Source organism: Hipposideros armiger, unplaced genomic scaffold (genome assembly GCF_001890085.2).
Source record: "Hipposideros armiger isolate ML-2016 unplaced genomic scaffold, ASM189008v1 scaffold_355, whole genome shotgun sequence".
NCBI lineage: Eukaryota > Metazoa > Chordata > Mammalia > Chiroptera > Hipposideridae > Hipposideros > Hipposideros armiger.
The window spans coordinates 611,612-631,432 of NW_017731705.1; the positions used below are offsets into that span (position 1 = coordinate 611,612).

Below are 19,821 nucleotides of genomic sequence, written 5' to 3' on the forward strand. Positions count from 1 at the left end.
CCCCCACCCCCGCCAGGATATTTCTCCAAGTGAAGACAGAATTTGCACACTGAAGTGACCAGCTTTCAGTGATACCCTATTACTGTGACCCTATCTTTAATCTACAGCCATGATAAAATGTCCCAACATATACAAACTCAGCTCAAACAGTGACTAATGACCATTAATCCCCCTATCTTCAGTAATCTGCCCCTCCAGTCATTTATCACACTGACACTTCACTTTACACACGTGAATAAACTTTAACTCAGAAGGTGAATCAACAAAAAATCTCAAAGGTATCTGAAGCTGTAAATTAAACGAGGGGGAGACACAACCAAGAGGCAAATAGAGAGATCAGATCGTAATGTTTTTGATTTGCATCCATGGCTGGGCATTGGGGTGGGAAACTTCAATCGTTCGGATCTGCAAACGAAGAAAAGAGCTACATTACAGAACGGGGAAGCTGGAAGTTAGAAGAGGTGGCCCCAAAGAGTTAGTTTAATCTATTCACCCATCCACTGTGACTTAAGGCAGCTCTCCCAGGCTGCAACTTCAGTTTTTTGTTTTCTTCAAAGGAATATCAACTGAACGAATTTCTTATTTAGTTTTCTTGCGAGTTCCTTTCACTCAGGAAGCATATTTTGTGGGCTAAAATTCTTTTAGGGGTTTATTTATTTGCTATCGTTTAGCTGATATGCGTTTTTTCTTTTTCATAGTTCATTAAGTAAAATCCTGGACCAAAATATAAGCCGTAGCCATGGACAGCAAAAAGCTCAAAGCAACCTTTCAAAACTGTTTCATAATCAGGCAAATTGAGTGACTTTAACCTATAGGCCCTGATGCAACTTGAAGCTCTGTAGTCGGCTATAAAAAACTCCCTGAGGTGCAGTGTATGAGCGTGTGTGTGTGTGTGTGTGTGTGTGTATTTTAAGGCCTGAAATCAGATCCTTGATTGAAACCAGAATCTACCAAAAAGAAAGAAAGAAAAGTTGAGTTGTGGCTCTGTTCACCCATAGTAAAAGTTTCTTAGGGAGTGTAAAAAAAACTATTTGTAAGTGTAGTTACAGGGTATACGCTTATGTCAGAAGGATCCCTTTGCAGCATCCTTCCAACACTACATATGGCGAATTTCAGTACTATTTGATTAATCCCCCAAATCCTAAATTCAACCTCCTGTTTCCCCTTACCAATGAAAATCCCCAGGCAACTAACTGTTCCTTTCAGATGCTTGCAACCCCCTGTTTTCCTTCTAAACCCAGCCAGGCAGAGTGGCTAGTTTATATCCTACTGTAAGAAGGAGTTATTTCCTGAAGTTTCTTCAGAATCGAATTTAATTACAGACTTTGGTTACATAAAACAACTACTAATAACCCCTTGTGCTCGGAAGAGGAGGGGCGAATTGGAGGACCAGGTTCAGGAATCCAGGCGGGTCTCCGGGCCACCAGTTCTGTCGGCGCACATCTCCCTCCCCAAAGGAAACAGCCGAAGGATGAAACTCACTTTGGCTCATCATCCAGGGGGCCCAAACTCACCGCCAACCGCTGCCGCCTCCCACCCCTGCGCTAAGACACGCGTTTGCCAAGAGTGATCTGGGCGTGCCCTGAACTTGGCAAAAGGCCGAGGTCTGCGAAAAGGCTTTAGGGGGTCTTGGGGGATGGGGGGAAAAGGGACGAACCAAAGTGAGAACTAGGAATCTTTTCACCTAAAACTCCTGCAGGGATCGAGCCCCTCCGGCCTTGGAACGGAGAGGTCTAGCTGAAACGCAGCTGGGGGTTTGATTTGAAAAGTGGAGATGGGGCGTGCTAGAGGGATGAATGGTGAAGAAAGAAGACGCGGGGGTTTACCTGAACAGAGACATATTAATCCAAAGAGGTAAAAGTGAGCAGGCTCCGCGATCATTGTCCTCGGGTGGATCCTGCATACAGTCTCATGCCAAGAGGAACGGAAATAGGGTCCCCAAATTTATGAAGCCACACACCACACACACTACACACAAAGGCTTAATATAAGCAACGTGGGTCAATCCGCCAGGAGTTTCAGGGCAGTTACTAGACGACCTTTCCGGACGCTTGTCACTATCTCAGAGCACTCTGCTGACTAAGAATCCCAAGGTTTGCCTTCTCTGGCTCCAGGGTTTCCGAGGAAGCTCGGCCACTTCCAAGGACCATCCAAAGCGAACAACAAAGAGCCTAAGCAGAAGAGCAGTTGTGTGGTTTTCTGCCTCCACGGTCTTGCCGAGCCTCCCGGCGTGCGCCCCCACACTGTGCGCGGAGTGCCGCGGTAAAGACAGGCGCGGCGGCGGCAGCAGCAAAGTTGGGGTGTGGGAACGAATCAGGAAGGGCCAAAAAGTGCTTCTCCGTCTACAGGCGAGCCCAGTCAACAGCTGGCCACCGGAGGAGGCGGCGAAGGCAGCCAAGGCAGCGGCAGCAGCTCCGAAGGACTGGCACGGGGTGCTGGGGGTGTGCCTGGGTGATTCCGCGCGCTGGGAGCGAACGAGGGGGCGGTGCGGCAACAGTGGCTGCCTGGACGGGCCCTTGTTCCCATCACTTGGGGGATACCGAAGGCAGTGGGGACAGCAGCAGGTCTGCGGACACACGCATGCCTCCCCCGCGCCTCCAGCCACGCACGGCGCTCATGATCGCCCCGGGCCCCTCGCCCGCAGGGGCGCGCGCACCAGGCACCCCGAACTCTCCGCAGCTGGGACGCTGGAGCGCAAACTTCCTGAGGATGACTGCTGCTCGCAGCCTGTCTCGTGGTAGTTGCAGAGAGGCAGCTCCCGAACCTCCCCGGGTTGGTGGAGAGGGGCGAGCAGGATGCTGCTGTGGGTGGGAGCGACGGCCGCCGCGGCACACCCGAGCTCCGCCGGGATCAGCACCGTCTGAAGTTTCTGCTCTCACGCTGCCTCTTCTCTGGCTCAATTGCAGTGGGTTTCCCCCACCTTCCCCGCGGCTCCCAGTTTCCGCCCTCTCCTCCCGGACGCGAGAATACTTAAAGGGACCACGCGGTACTTTCCATGCTTCACTCTACTCTCCAGACGCTGGCCTGGCAAGTTCTGCTCATTAATATTTCCATCCAAAAACCAAAGGTGTCCGACTACGCCCTCAGATGAGAATCAAACTGCTCAGGATCGAAAATCCAAGCGAATGGGAACTTGCCTTGTTTCTCTCGCCACCCTTAGTTCCCCTGCACCTTTCTCCAAATGGAACCTCCCAACCAAAGACTTCAAAAATCCTCCTGGTCCAGCTTAACCTCTTCCTTACCGCTTCCAGGAGTTGGAATAAACTCTCAAATAACCCTAACCATTCACCATTTCCTTTTTTTTTTTTCCCCCATCAAATTTGGGCAAACAAGCATTTAGGACAAGAGGTAGAGCTATGATTACCTAGACTATACCTAGATAATAAATGGATACCATCAGAACAATCACTTTCTTTTCACTTGTAGTTGTTGAGGTTCGTGTTGAAGGTCTATCCAATTCAAGGTCTAGGGTGGGCCAAGGGCATTTTCTTTTGTTTCACTGGAGAGCCACTCCTTCAACTTCATTGACTCTGGGTATTAGAATGTTAACAGTGGGGGATTAATTAAGGAAACGGGACAAATGCAAAAAGCATCCTTGACTATCCCAGAATTTGCAGTTGCAAGAGAAGCCATTCAGCATTTCAAAACCAAAAGGCCTGGGCTTTGACACCCCCTCCACCAACTCTGAAATCCCAGCCTACCAGTTATGAGCCCTGCTACCATGCCAAATCTCAGTTTTCTCTTCTGAGAAATAGGGACTCGAGGTATGAACAAATAGGTATGAACAAATCATATCCAAAGCAAAACCAACCTAGTACATCTGACAGGCATTCTTGCACTCATTCACTCATTCATTCATTCATTCATTTTATTTCTGTCTATTAAATAAGTCAGTGTTGTAAAACACCGTAGAGGTAATAGTGAATGCTCAATAAATGGTAGATATTTGTATTTAGAACTATTCTCCTTTTTAAATAAATTATCTGTAAAGTTATGTACAATAACTTCAAAATGATTATTTGGTTTCTAGCAGGATATACCAGAACCTGCTTACAGTGGCTATCTCTGGAGAGGAGAAATCCATGATAGCTAGAGAGATGGGGATGAATTTGCTCTTTTCTATATACTGTTGTGCTTTTCTTTTTTTCTTTTTTTTTTAACTAACAAAAGATGATTTCTTAAAGCAAATTGTACATTTCATTTTGGTTGTTGCTGTCACAACCAATGACCTTGGGGCAGAATTTTGAAGGAAAAAACAAAATAAAAAGAAACTCTGGTTAACAGCACCTATCTCTGAAAGTGAAAGACAGTTTAATCCTGAGAAAGCAGACTGAAAATTCAGTAAATATGCTGGAGATAAGATTTCAAAGACTCCAACCAAAATCTTTCCAGCAATAAAAACAAGAATGTGCAGTACATGCTAAAAAACATCCATTGATTTGGTCTTTGTGAAAGGGTATTTAGTGAAAAACATACAATGGTATAGCTTGTTTTCTTGGGATAAAACACGGGTTTTAAGATAAGCTTACCTAGTAATAGAAAATAAAGAAGCTAAAACATAGTACCTGAAAAAGAGAGAGGAAGAGAATCCTTTAAATCCGCATATCATCTGAGTGCATCTTTAAATAAAGATTTTGAACCCCCACTTAGGAAAGAATGTATACTTTTAAATATAAAGTAGAATATATGTAAATATCCCTATTACATTGTTTCTCCAAAGTCAATCTCCTGGTCTCCAGAAGTTTGCTAAGATTTCTCAAGATCTCCTTTAACATTTATCTCATTGCCATTGAATGGAAATCATATTAATACTTCCTTTTACTTCACAAATTCAGTTAGCAACAAACCCTCTCCCCGCCACCCCCCCTACACACACACACACACACACACACACACACACACACCATCCTCCCCCTAGAGATTATATTTCCCAGAAGCCTCAAGGAGCTAATTTTTGGCCAGCTCCCTGATGAGGGCCATCATCATCAACTCACATGTTGATCCATTCTTCTTCCTCTGCCTCATCCAAAGTGTACTTTTTCTGTCAAACATCAGTAAAGGTGACATCTGAAGACATTTGTATTCAGAAGATATTAGGGACCTATAACAAGTCAGATTCAAGGTACCCAAGAACTTCTGTAACTACTTCCTTTCACCCACTTACTCTTACCCATACAAACATTTAGTAAACATTATCTACAAGCAAGAAACAATAAAGGGCTCTGTAGGGCCAAGATGCAAATAGAAACCTTTTCACCAGGCCCTCAGAGCTCTTACTTTAAGGAGCTGTATAAGATTCAAAGTGGAACCTATCTAAAGAAGTAAAAACAAAATGTTGTTGCGGTTAAATATAATAACTGCTCAGTACATTCCTGGAGATGGATGAATTATAGCTACTTGTCACCTTTCATTTTTTGCTACTGAACATTAAATTACCTCGGAGAATGCATGAAATGCTTAATGTGCCTGTATGAGTATATGTGAGAACACGAGAGTGTACACATGAATATGGCACCTACCCGTGTCAGGTCCTCAGGAAACTCTGACATGCACAATAGAACTCTGACACATTCCAGACTGGTTGGTTGGGAGACAAGACCAACGTAAGGAGAAAGTGGCTTAATTTGCACCCAGAAACCCTATTCCGATCATTATGATCTGAATGAGTTGTCATGGGTTCTAAAGTTTCATGTAGAGATTTCTGGTTTCATTTGGAGCTGATGAAATTTAGGATCCCTAAAATGTCTCCTTGAGAATTTTAAGGAAATCTGAAAATAATACATACCAGTAGTCCTGTGAATAGGGGCTTCTTTGACTCTCAACATTAATAATCTAATGAGTGGGTCTGATCTGATTTTATCTTTCATGGGGGGTAGTTACAGGAACTCAGGAAATAATGAAATTCCCAGGGTGTCTCCAGGGATTCCAGATATCTCTTACTCAGATCAGGAGAGGCAGAGTGGAGTTCCTTAGGAAACTACAAACCAGAACCTTTCTCTCTCTTTCCCTCTTAGGAAGAATTCTTAGAATCAGACAGAGCCTGGGATGCAAACCAGAAGTACCTGGAGATCTGGTGAGAAGCAGCATTACACACCCAGTACGCACCAAGGCTGCGCTGCGTTCCCAAGATAGTATCCCTCAGAGTGCAACAGCTAGCTTAGCATTTGTTTTTACATAAAATTGCTGAATACTTTGTTTAGCACTTGGTTTCTAATTGATAAACTGCATTGAATATTTGAATAATCTAATATTTGAATAGTTTTCTAAGTTTCAATATATAAGAGAAACCTCAGTTTAGGAAGAAACCTAAAGTCACTCTAATTCTGAAGAGAGAAGATTAAGCTCACATCTGTTGAACATCTACAGAGAAGCCGTGTCTTCCTAGTAAACAGTGCTCAGTCTCTGCCACGCTGCTACTGTAGTAATATCTCTAACACCCCACTCCTGATAATCAAGATTTTCAGTTTTCCTTACTAAACCACATATAGTAGTTACCTGGGGAAAAACTTATTTTTGCTGAAATGAACAATGCAGTATTACTCACTGATTCTAGCTGCCATATGTGACAGCAACAAGTGGTGGATACAGATTTTATATGCAATAAGACTTTAGGGAAGAAAGAAGTAAATTAGGGCTAAAGTAGCAAAACAAAAAATAAAGAAAATAATGCTGGGTAGGATTTTAAAATATGTGCTACTTTATTACTATTCATTAAAGAAAGTGGTTTATCATGATGCTTTCTTTCACATATATGTATGTACACAGGGCCCATTTTAATAGCATTATTTTTATTTGTTTCCTTCTCTGCCTTTTCGAATGGATCATTATGTGCCTCAAATCAGGAACCATAGGAAGAAGAGGTTTCCTGGGTTATCTGTCTTCACTTACTAAAGACTTAAGGCACAGCCAATGTTTTCAATACAGGAAAGGGTGGGATAGAACCCCATTGCCCTCAATCATATGCTCCATTCTAACAGTCTCTAAGGCTCATTAAAAACTACAAACTATAAAACACTCACGTTTGCTATGCAATTACTGTGACCCTGCTTGCTTTTAGCATCTCAACATCTTGGGGGGCCGGTCGAGTGGCGCAGCTGGTTAAGAGCTCGCTCAAGAGTTTGAGCTCTGAGCAACAGCGGTTCGAGTCCAGCCCAAGCTGAGCAGCCGCTGAGCTGCCAACAGGTAGCAGGATGGCTCAGCTAAAAAAAAAAAAACGCAAAAAAAACATCTTGGGGACTTTGTAGGTGTTCTAAAACTAGCTGCCATATTGCAAAGTCCTTTTGACAGAGCCTGGTACCTTAAGCATTGATATTGGTCCCACTAGAATTTACTCCTTTAAAGTTAATGGATGAGTAGGTTTTTTTTGTTTTTGTTTTTTTTAAGATTTTATTGGGGAATTGAGGGAGGGGAACAGCGTTGGGGAACTGGGGAAGGGGAACAGACAAGTTGCTGTCCTTTTGTTCTTCAGTCTAGTTGTGGAGGACGTTGCTTCACTGGCCCATGTAGGTATTATCATTGTGCTCTTTCCGGGTGAGGCAGATGGGTCGCCAACCATTGAACAGCCGCTCACGGTGGCTCTTGCAGCTCATACCAGCTGCCAGCCACTCACAGTAGCTCACGGCAGCCTACGCCGTCGCAGGCAAATCACAGCAGCCCAGCTCCAGGTTGAGCTGTTGTCTACCATCTTAGCTGTAGAGGGCGCAGCATCACTGACCCTAATATGGGATCTGAACCGGGGCCCTGTTGCTCAAAGCTGGCGTCCCAAGCCAACTCCTAACCAACGCGCCACTGGGCCGGCCCATGGATGAGTAGTTTTTGAAGATAAAGGAGAGGACACCTGAAAGTAGCACTGATTGAAGGCACTGCTTTGGACCTTTCACAAACATTATCTGATCAGATTCTAACCATGATCATGTGGGGGTGGTATTGTCCTAATTTAGACATGAGGCTGAGTGAGTACATTGTTAATTTAAAATTCAGAGGTCCAGAAGCCACAGATCTTAGATCTGAACCCAGCTTGTTTGTAACCAAAGCACATGGGTGGGGGTGGGGGGGAGGGGAAGTTCCAAGATAAGACAGGCTCAGGAAACTTTAGTTTCAACACTTTTAAATCCCAAAGCCTTTAATATGCAAATGAGCATTGTGAGTCCTCAGGGGAAGAACATTTTGGGAGGCCCTGTGTGATTAGTAAAGGCTGCTCATTCTATATCATGCTGCTGCTATAGGAATACCTCCAGCACTCCACACGCGAGGATTCAAGTCTTTTCCTGACTCAACTGCACATGAGTAAGTATGGTACTTATTTGGGAAAAAATTATCTGTCTTGAAATAAGCAATGCAGTATTCCTTATTGAGAAAGACTGAATCATCATAACTAGATTTCTAGGCCTTTCTTCATAGAGTACCCAGAGATATCCTGATGAAACCTAAGTCCAGACCATGTCTCTGCTCTATTCAGAACCCTCCTGTATTTTCCCATCTTACTTATTAAAGTGAGAACCCACTGTTTCCAGAAGTCTACAAGGCCTCACATGAGCTGGTCTCCCATCCTCTGAACAGCATCTCCTCTTCATTACTTGGCTTAACTCACCTTGCTTCACCACAACAGCCTTTATCAGGCGCCACCTGCCTCAGATTTTGCTGTTTCTCTGGCTGGAGAACTCACCTCCATAAATCTGCAAACTGACTTTCTTTCCTCTCAGGTTTTAATAAAATCAAAGCATCGCACAGAGGCTTTTTCTGAGCACCAACTTTAAAATTACATCTTCACACAATACTTCCAGTATTCTTTCAATGCTTTGTTTTTCTGTTTTTTTTTTCTCCAAAGCACTTATCCTCACCTAAGATATTAAATATTTCCTATTTCTTTTGATTGACTGCCCCCCCACACACACACACACGCACACTTCTCTTAGAATGTTACATACGTCAGAGGTTCTTGACCATTTTATTTACACTTATATTCCCAGCATCCAAAACAATGTCTGGTACCAAGTAGGTATTCTAATGTTTGTTGAACAAATGAATGAGTCTTACTTCATCGTCTGCTAATATATCTTTTGGTAAAATGCTTCTTTATTGAGCCTATTTCTGTAATTCTAAAATATAATTTCTCCACCATATAGTTCAACCATTTTACCCACTTTAACTAACAGAGAACTATTAGTTAATGTCACACATGGAGTTCATGTCTCATGGACTTCAATAACTTGAAAGCTAAGGTTCTGACTCAATGAGCACATGCTTATTTGGGTCAAATTATTTGGGAGCAAAGAGGTTGGAACCTAAGTTTAAAGTGTATGCAGTTCAAACTAGAAGCGACTTTCAAAATTAGCTTTCCATAAATGAGAAACCTCAAGTCTAAAGACACTGACTTTCCCTAGAACACTGTTTTGTTTAGTGCTTTACTTAAAACTAGAACCCAGTCCTCTAAATCGCTAGTGAGTTCTTGCCACCAGAGCAGGTTAATCAGAAATTCTTAGTCAGATTCCCTACCTTTAAAATATTTCCATCATTAAATATGGTGCAGTATAACACATGTTGTATTATTACTATATCATATAGTCAGTTTTACATATTTCTAACTAATCTTCAGTAATATAGATATCATATTTTTTTCTCTCTCTCCAGTTCCTAATAGAATAAAAATAACAGTCAACATTGACATAGCCGTATGTGTTAGAGGTGCACAGTTCTAAGTATTTTATATAGTTTAACTCATTTAAATCTTCAGAAACATAGTATTAGATCAGTTCCTACTATTATTCCATTTTATACATGTGGAGATAGTCAGCTAATATGAGACTGGACACCTGGAACTTGGCTACCTGGATCTTACCCCTATACCAGACTGTGAGGTGCAAATAAAAGTTGTTGATGAAACTAATGTTATTCTTACAGATTCGGGTGAAGCTAGAGAAATCATGCAATGTGTAAGTTTTGTTTTGTTTGTTTAAAGATCTATTTTCATTTTGGGACTAAGTATATGAAAGTGACTAAAGTAGACACATCTGTAGTTCCACTTCTACATGGAATCTGGATGTTTAAATGATCTCCAAATATTCAAAGGGGTTTTAAGTTTCTCTTAACTCTGATGAGAAGGCATGGAAAAATATATAGTACAAGTTTGTTAAGACAGTCAGAGTATATTCAGAAAATATAGACATTGAACCTATTTCTATAGTTTTAAAGTATAATTTCTCCACTATTAGTTCAATGATTTTCATTCAATAATACCAATAAGATTATATATATATATATATATATATATATATATATATATATATATATATATATATATATATATATATATATCTTACCATAGAATTTTGCTGTCTTTTGGTTTCTTACTTCCAGAAATATCTGGAACCAAGCATCTACTAGTCTAATCATAAATTAAAATTCTCTTAAATTGAGATCATAGTTCACAGCTGCACAGCTGAATGACATACTCTATAAGCTTGCAGTTTGAACACAAACTATTTTATAAGTAATTTACATTATGTTTAATTCTGCAGATGTGTTTTACAAAATTGTTTAATGTTTTTGGTTTTTCAATGCTTTTTAAAAAGTCCTTTCAAAAAATATTTAGAGGGTTGAGGTATATATGTTGGTATTTATGTCTCATTCTGTACATTCATTATATTTAGTCCCACCTGCTGTTTTGTTTGTTCTGAATAACATTTTATCCAGGTTCTAAAAGTTATTTTAATCAGCTTATTAAAGAAAAATGTGATTTGAAAAGCATCTTGAAATTCCATCAGAGTTTTCTATTTAGAGGTTATTTTCTAGGTCAGTAAATAAAAAGTAGGCCTAAATATTTAATGTGTTATTAACTTTGGGAAAAGAGCATCCAACTTTATCATAAATAATAAGAATAATAACATTAATAATAAATAATTTATTAAATTAAACTATTATATATCATATTGAAAGCTTTCTGTTATTTATCTTACAGCCTATTAATGTATTTCTCTTTTATGGCTTATGGGAAAATGACTTCAGCATTTGAAAAGCTAAATGGGGGCTTTGGGATTTAATAGCTTGTTGGTGTGATTGAGGACGAGGAGTCTAAATTTGGAGGTGCTCATTCTTGTGGATAAATACTGAATCCATATCTTACAATTGTCACTGAGAAACAAACTGCTGTTGAAAATGAAAATGAAATGTAAACCTACTGTCTTAACATGGATAATTATATATTTTCTCAAGAGTTTAATCACCTCCTCTTTAATATCCTGGCCACACTCCAAAATAAATCATCCAATTTCATTATTACAACTAAAAGTTTTTGTTGAGTTGATCTAATCTCATCTTCTCAATTTCCTATCACTATGTACTACTTTAAAGCTACTTTATTACACACAGAAGTAGAATTTCACTGGTACGGTACATTTATTGTTGCATTTATGTATCACGTGAATATCTTTGAAACAAAACAGATGTTTGCTGAAGACAGTAAAAACATTTTACCAACAAATCATCATAAAAACTTATTCTATTCATTCAATGATTTCTAAACATTACTTTTTATTTATAATATTTCAATTACAAAGTAAAAACTTGTTTTATAAATTTAGCATGTCAATGTTTTGCCACAAATATTTTTAGAATACATACTAAAAGTAATGTGGTACATATCCTCATATTCAGAGGCTAATTGTTTCTAATGAGATTTTATTTGTTTTTCTTCAAAATATAGGAGTGATATATTTTTAGAAAATTTGGAAAATACAAAAATAAAAAAACAAAATTTACAATAATTCTCTCATTTATAACATATATGCTATCAACATTTTATTTTTTCTTTGTTTTTTAAACTCTGCATGTATAGACTTTTCTTTTTACAATATGGAATAGTACTCTAAAAACTGCTATGTAACATACATTTTCATTGAACAATATGTCATAAAAATTTTCCCATGTTATAAAATATTCTTCAATACCATCATTAAAAGAGTGAAATAGAATTCCATCACATGATTGTACTAAAATGTATGTAATCTCTAACTGGTAGATATTTAAATTATTTCCAATTGCTACTAGGGTGCATAGAATCTGATTTTTAAAAAATCATATTAGGATATTGTCTTGCCAGTTAAATTGTTAGTAAATTTCATTTGAGTCACAGATATTCTATTGAAGCAATACAATATCCCACAATTTAAGCTACTTGATTGTTTGCAGTTCTCATGCAGATTGTTTGTTCAAATGATCTTAGAATCAACATATATGAGTTAAAAATCAGACAATATTGAAGAACTATTAGACAATTTTTAACACCTAAAATTTTTACTTTTTTCCCCAATGGGGTGATTATTTATTTGTTCAAGGAGTGCCTTTTGTTTTCATTACCACTGATTAATAAATGAAAATGTTTGTATTTCACAAGTATGCTAGAATTTCACAGGTTTTGTATTTCACACCAGAAAGTAAACTCTTTTCTTTTAGTAAGGGCAATAAATCAAGACAGAAGTCTTTTCCTAAACAATTCCCTTTGGGAAAAAGTATAAACTTAAGCACGATTCATTATTTTGCTCATTGCTCTTTTCAGCTGAGAGCATATATTGTTTAACTTTTGGTTATGGTAATTATAGTGACTATAATGTGACCATACATAAATCTACTGGTCTAAATAGGAGTCAGCCTAGTTGTATGATGTACATCCTAGCTTATTCAAATCATATTGTTTTGGTTAACATCACCTATTTCTTGATTTTCCTCTAAATTCCACATGTGGGTATTGTACAATAAGAGTTTGAAACATTTAATTATCCTCCCTTCCCTTTTGAAATATGAGCTATAAAGTTAGGAAATTTAAAGAAAGGGCATTAACTCTTATATTGGATGCTTTGGAGATTGAAGATGTAATGTTGTCATTTCCTGAGTGTAGTAATTTTATCACTTTTTAAAAATTAGACCTTTACCTGGCAAATCTATTGTCAAATTAAATTTAAATCATTGTCAATTTTTGTCCGTTCTGTTTAATTTATACAGAACACTTGGCAAAGTCTAATTAGTAAACCAGATTATCCACTACACTAGATTTTTCTGACCTTGCTCCCTTTAATGTTTCACAATATAAGAATACTTTAAAAGGTGATAATGAATGTGGAGATGTTTCTTTAGACATGTTTCTACATTCTAGAACATAATTAAATGCATTTTCCAAGTGGAAGCTATGTGATTAAGAGACCAGAGCTCAAACTGAAGAATTTGCCTTTTATTCCAGACTGCCCCAGAGTAACTCCTACTCCAAGTCTGAGATGAAAGTCCCTTTCTGAGAAAAGCCTTCCCGGGCGTGCCATTCCTCACCTTTCGTAATAGGTCAGGTGTATCTGTGAAATGTTCTCAGAGAAACTTCCATGATTTCTCCATAGCACTGATCATATAATTGCTGTGAAAATATATCTTTTGAGCCTGCTTCTTCTGCAAGTCTTGTAAACTCCTCAGTGGTAGTGACTTCTAACTTGTTCACCTATGGTAATTTTAGCTCTTATCAAAGTACAATTGAATATGATTTTGGGCTTATAATTCCGTATAGTATCCTAAACATCAAGAAATACTTAGCTAGACTAAAAGAAGGAATAAGAAGAAAGTCTATATGCAGATATCTGGGTATTCATGCCTTTTGCACTTAACCTAACTATCCAGTTCCTAAAAGGAAATGGGCAATTGCTTGAAGGTTTAATCTATTAATATTTCAGGGTTCTCAATCTGGGATCATTTTGTCCTTTCCTCCTGACCCAGGGATATTAAGCCATATCCAGAGACCTCTGTTGTTGTTACAACTTGAGGGGGTTGTTGGGGGGAGGGGGGGAGAAGGTGTTACTGGCACCTAGAGTGTCAAGACAAGGGATGCTGTTAAACATCTTACATTACACAGGATAGCCCCCCACCCACAACAAGAAATAAACTGGTCAATATATCAATAGTGTCAAGAATGAGAAACTGCTCTAGTCTAAGTTTAAAACATTCTGGGATTTTTTTCTTGCGAGGGTTAAATAAAATTGTTGGATATATATCATATAAATGGGTACAGTTAGGTTCTAAAGTTGTTAGGAATGCTAAGCTGTATACCTATTTTATAGGAAAGTATTGTAAATATCATAACATTCTGTGAAAACATAGCCCAAAGCATTATTAAATGCTTATATGTCTTTAAAAAGGAATTTTAATTACATTCTTCTGATAAGTTGCTATCTAGAGCCTATATAAAAAGGAATATTTTTTCAATAATAATATTTATTTCCATGTATACATGAATTAATGGAGAAAGAAAGATGATATGCAAAGGTAAGTCTAAGTGTGAAGTTGAATTGGTGTGGACGTCACCAGATATGAGCTAATGAGAGTTGATAAGAGAACTTCTTTGGTGATAGTTCTTAAACTTTTTTTTTTTCTTTTAGCTGAGCCATCCTGCCACCTGTTGGCAGCTCAGCAGCAGCTCAGCTCTGCCTGGGAATCAAACCAGTGACCCTGTTGCTCAGAGATCACACTCTTAAGCGAGCTCTTAACCAACTGAGCCACTCGGCTGGCCCTGGTGATAGGTCTTAAATGTTACCACACATGACATGATGAAATGAGCACTAACAAAATTTGCTTTTGTGTGGACATGGCTTTGAATGAGCATAAAATAGGTCTTATCTGTTGATATGTTTCACAGTTGTACTGGTAGGTTTGAAAAAAAAATATATATATATATATATATATTTACTTTTATTTATATTTCTTAAGTAAATAAACAGGTATATAATATATTTAAACCACTCATCTTCCAGTGAAATACAAGATAATACAAGATAAAGAGATTTCTGAGGCAAATTCAAAGTTTAGAGCATTTAGTTTTATTTAATCTTTGCTCTTTGGAGCAGGAAAAGTGATAGAGTTTGGTGCATACTTAGAATAATGATGAAGCACAATAGTTGTTTCTAAAATGCATAAGTGGATTTCTGTCACTGAGTACCTGGGTGACATGATCTCGTAATATTTCTAACATCTGTTTCCTTTATATTAAGAGAAAAGAAAAACAGTTCTTGCTTTAGAGAGTTGCCAATATTGAAACAGATAGTACACATAAAGAACTTGGAATAGAGTAACCAAAGATTAAATATCAATTCACTATTATCATTGTGATTTCATTGTGAAAAAGAGAGCGCTATCCTGGGAACCTCAGGATTAAGTTTATAGTTAGTGTAGAAGACTGCAAATCTTTTTTTTTTTATTATTAGTAAATCAAAGTGTATAAGGATTGCTGCTTAAAAGATAGTTCAGAAAGCCATAAATTTAGCTTTAAAGATACCTACGTAAGGTAAACGTCAAAATAACTCAAATTTGATTTTATTAAGGGAGTTTGAAGTTAATACAGTATTTCAAAACCAATATGCTTAAACATTAGCACATTAGTGGTGATCTCCTTTTGAATAGCCCAACTGAGTATATGCTAAAATTAAAGTTGTCATGGTATATCGGAAATGTGATGGTCCAGTGGTGCTCAGATATTATTAATGTAACATTCTCAAAGTATATCCTCTATTAAATGCTGTGAGAATAAGTTAATATGATTTTGAAAACAACCAATAAATTTCTAATTTAAAAGATGAGTAATTTTCCATTTTATTTCTCTGACGAAATGATAAAACTTATTTAGAATAGCGTTTCATCACAAATTCAGCAAGGTACAACTGGCAAAGCCAAGAGAATTAAAAGAAAATACTCAATGTCTATGTATAAGTGTCATGAAATGTGCTTTGTAATGCTTATCTGTCTGTTGGAAACAATAGCTTTTAGACTCAAAGAATTAGTGATTTAGAGCTGGAAGGTCCAGAGATATTTTCCTTGACATTATGAGAGTGACATGTATTGAATAAATTAACTTTTTAATACAGAGTAAGGATTACCCTCCACCGAAAAAAAACATTGAACCTTGAGAGTAATATTTTGCATTTAAATTAGATTTTTATCAAGATATTTCTTACATTGCATGTTATATAAATAATCCTTACAAGTCTTTGAGAAGTAGATTTCATTAGTCCATCATAAAATTATTTTAGAACAAACATTTAATAATATAACAAATTGAACTTAAAACATGAAGCTTAGTAAGTACTGGGAAACCATTTATTTAAAAGCCATAAATGAGATCAGAGGCATTCTTTTAGCTCAAAGGAAATTATCTTCCTATCTTACCACTATGAAACAGGTAAAATAATCTTCTGATAGAAATTTCTTTACAAATATTGGGAATTTGTAATTTCCGAAATTCCTTTTAAAGACTAGATAATATTTCCCACTATATTTCTTAGTTCATGCATGTTCCCTTGAACTAATTTTGGATTGTAAATTCACAATAGTTACAGAAAATTATCAAAAACATAATTAAAAATTGAAGGTATGCACACATCCATATTTTGGTGAAAATGAAGTTGATAGTAGGTCTCTTTATATTTTATTTTGTGTATCTTTGTCTACGAAGAAAAAGAAGTTCTCTATGAAATCTTTCAATTGGCTAAGGGTGTTTAGTATACAATGTTCTATTGCCCTCTGCTGGCTAGAAAATGATAAATAAAAGCTTCCCATTCCTTAACTAAATTGGATCTTAGAAAACTAAATATGAGAAATACAGACACAGTTCAAAATAATAAAGCAATATATTAGAGTAATAGGAAATTTAAAAAATGAATTTCTGAAATATTCTTATGTTTATTTCAAAAACTCCCTAAATTTTGCTTATTTTTAATTAGTTTTTGTATTAGTTTAATAATTTGATTATTTTATATAATACCAAACACTCTCATTGATTCAAGAAAACATGCTTTATTTCGTTGTTTTAAAATGATAATTGAAACACTCATAGTTATCTAGGGATTCTTGGTATTTACCAACAAGGTATGTATGATATCTAATTGTTGACACATTTGTGGAGAATTTTTATAATGATGTTATGAAATATTTAGTGTGAGTTTATCTTTTTTTAAAGAAATATTTTTTACCTAGTTGAAAAATACTCTCAACATATTTTTAGCAAAAGCACAAATCATAGATGGATATTAGAGTTCTCCATTAACTAAGCAAGTAATTTATTTTGCACATTTCATTCTTTTTTAACATGTTCTTTATATGCTGTTCGCATCCCACTGAGGAAAAACTAACATTGGTGTATAATGGTGTATAAATTCTTTAATAAAAAATAACAGTTACAATGCCCCAAGGAACATAAAATGCATAGAGTGATGAATTTACCTGGCTTCATTTTAGCACTGCACACTGCCTTAAATGCTTGATTACATTTATTTCAAAAACATTTCAAAAGAGTAACTTTAGCATCCATGGCAGAAGATGCAGAATTTATCATTCAGGGGCCTTAGGTGGTTTTTCTAAAACATACTTGGGTTAAAAGTTTAAAACAAAGCTGTCACTGTTTGTTCAAAGTTGTGGCTAATATTTTGAATCTGGGATTTATTTGATATTCTCAATAGCTTCTCTCAGCTACAATATAAGTTGAAATAATCTGGTTTTCATTTCTTTGAGTATACTTCTTTGGAACATTTATAAAATTTGGGTCATGGATCTTTGAAACAGGCTTTATTCCAGAAGTTCTGCCTTCCCATTTTATCCTCAGAACCAGTGTCTATTGTGAAACAAGAGGAAAATATTTTCCCCCCATGGTTCCCCTGCCAAACAGCTGTCAATACTTTCAAAATTTTCTGCAGCAAAAGGTGGTTTATAACTTCTTCTAACTACCTCTATTTTAGAATGTATTTACATCTCCAACTTTCCAAGAACGTATTTTCAGTCCAGTCTGTAAGTCACTTAACCTCTTTGGTTCTCCATAAATGGAGAGAAAAAAGTTTCATTCTAGAAAGTATAATTACACAATAAGATGGAAAATGAGTTTCTTACTTTCCAATTCACAAGTGATTAAAAATAAAAAGATGCACTTTACAGTTTTTCACAATGAATCTTCATGAAAACACTAGAAAGATTTTTTTTACAATTTCCATCTTAAGACTCAGGAACATAGGAAAATGAGTTTCACAGTTAGGAGGCTTGTCACATTCACACAGGATGGCCAGTAGATCAAAACCAGGTCCACCTAACTCCAAGTACATGGTCTTTTTATAATGCCTCAGAGCCTCTAAGGGGGAAAACAAAGCTGGGAATCCATTTGTATCAGGGTCTTAAAATGATCATTCCCTTTGATCCAGTAATTCCAACTCTTGGAAGTTAAGAAAATATTCCATAGACAGTAAAAGATGTCTATTACAGCATTAATTAAAATAATGCAGGAATAAGAGGAAAAAAATTAGAAAAAGGCTAAATTTCTAATAAAAATAATGGATAAAGAAGTAAACTATTGTATATCATTTAATAGAATATTACAGCCATTAAAATAATAGTTATGAGCTACTAGAAAAATTATGAGTTGCTTACAATAACACTGGCAAACAAATTTATTATGTATAAATTGGAAAAGACAGGTTTATAGGTACTGACAGAGAAAGATGTCCTCTATGTTTTTGAGTGAAGAAAGTTAGTTATGAAACAATAATATGCATTCTTGAAAAATTATAATATATATGGCCTAATATATGTAAAAAAAATTGTGTAATATATATCAACTTGTTGATGATCTAGGGGATAAAAACAGTAAGTAAATTTTAGAGTATATATTTTATACTATTTAAATTTTATCACATGTATTACTTTTATAATTATAAAAAGAATATAGTATAGTATGATTATAGCTATGTTGAAATACACAAAAATAAAAATAGTTGCTATTTTGGGAAAGGAATATATATATATATATATATTTTTAAGTTTTTTAATTGGGGAATTGGGGGAGGGGAACAGCATTGGGGAATCGGGGAAGGGGAACAGACAAGTTACTGTCTTTTTGTTCTTCAGTGTAGTTGTGGAGGACATCGCTTCACTAGCCCATGTTGGTATTATCATTGTGCTCTTCCCGGGTGAGGCAGTTGCTCTCTGGCCATTGGACAGCCGCTCATGGTGGCTCTCAGCAGCTCACGAAAGCACATGCCAGCTGCCAGCCAGCCCCACTGCAGCCTACACCATCACAGGCAACTCACGGCAGCCCAGCTCCAGGTCGAGCTGTTGTTCACCATCTTACCTGTAGAGGGCACAGTATCACTGGCTCTCATGTGGGATTCGAACTGGCACCCTGCTGCTCAGAACTGGCGTCCCAAGCCAACTCCTAACCAACGCGCCACTTGGCTGGCCCCATATTTTTTTTAATTTAAGATGTTTTCAATATGTTTATATATATATATGTTTTTAAGTATAAAATAAGCATTATTAAAATTAAGCTGTTTTCAACTTGTAAGTCAAGTTCCTTCTTCCTATTTATCTCATGGATTTTTATGAGAAATATTTTATTTTGTTTTTCTTGAAGGAGTTAGCAGGTTCTCCTAATAAACAACAACCTCAGGTAAGTACATTACTCTTTTTTGTGTGTGTTTTTTTTTAGTTTCAGGTGTACAAAACAGTGCAATCGTTATATTTTTTACCCCTCACAAAGTGACAACACCCTTCCCCAATCCACCTCTCCCCCCAACATCATACTTATCCATTACAATTCCATTGATTCCACTCCCCACACTGTACTCCACATCCTGTGACTATATATATATTAAATTATAGTTGACACACAATATTGTTGAACATCAGCTTCAGGTGTACAGTGCAGTGTCCATGAAGTGGTCTCCCTAAGTACATTACTCTTATAGAACTAATTTACTTTCTTAATTTCTATGGAAATGTTAATATTGAAAGCCAGTCTGACTGAATTATTGCTGAAGT

At 36.9% G+C, this 19,821-nt stretch overlaps 1 protein-coding gene across 10 annotated transcripts in view; it reads right to left on the bottom strand.

The window, feature by feature from the left end:
* Window positions 1-19,821, bottom strand: part of ROBO1 (roundabout guidance receptor 1) — a 1,209,462-nt gene that overhangs the window by 440,326 nt on the left and 749,315 nt on the right. For 4 of the 10 annotated variants that reach the window (XM_019661600.1, XM_019661604.1, XM_019661602.1 and 1 more), the window contains exon 1: window positions 1,827-2,900. The exons of the other annotated variants lie outside the window; for them this stretch is intronic. In XM_019661600.1, the coding sequence (XP_019517145.1) occupies window positions 1,827-1,881 (55 nt within the window). In that variant the 5' untranslated portion in view covers window positions 1,882-2,900. Of the gene's footprint in view, window positions 1-1,826; window positions 2,901-19,821 lie in introns of those variants that run through there. 10 annotated transcript variants of the gene reach the window in all.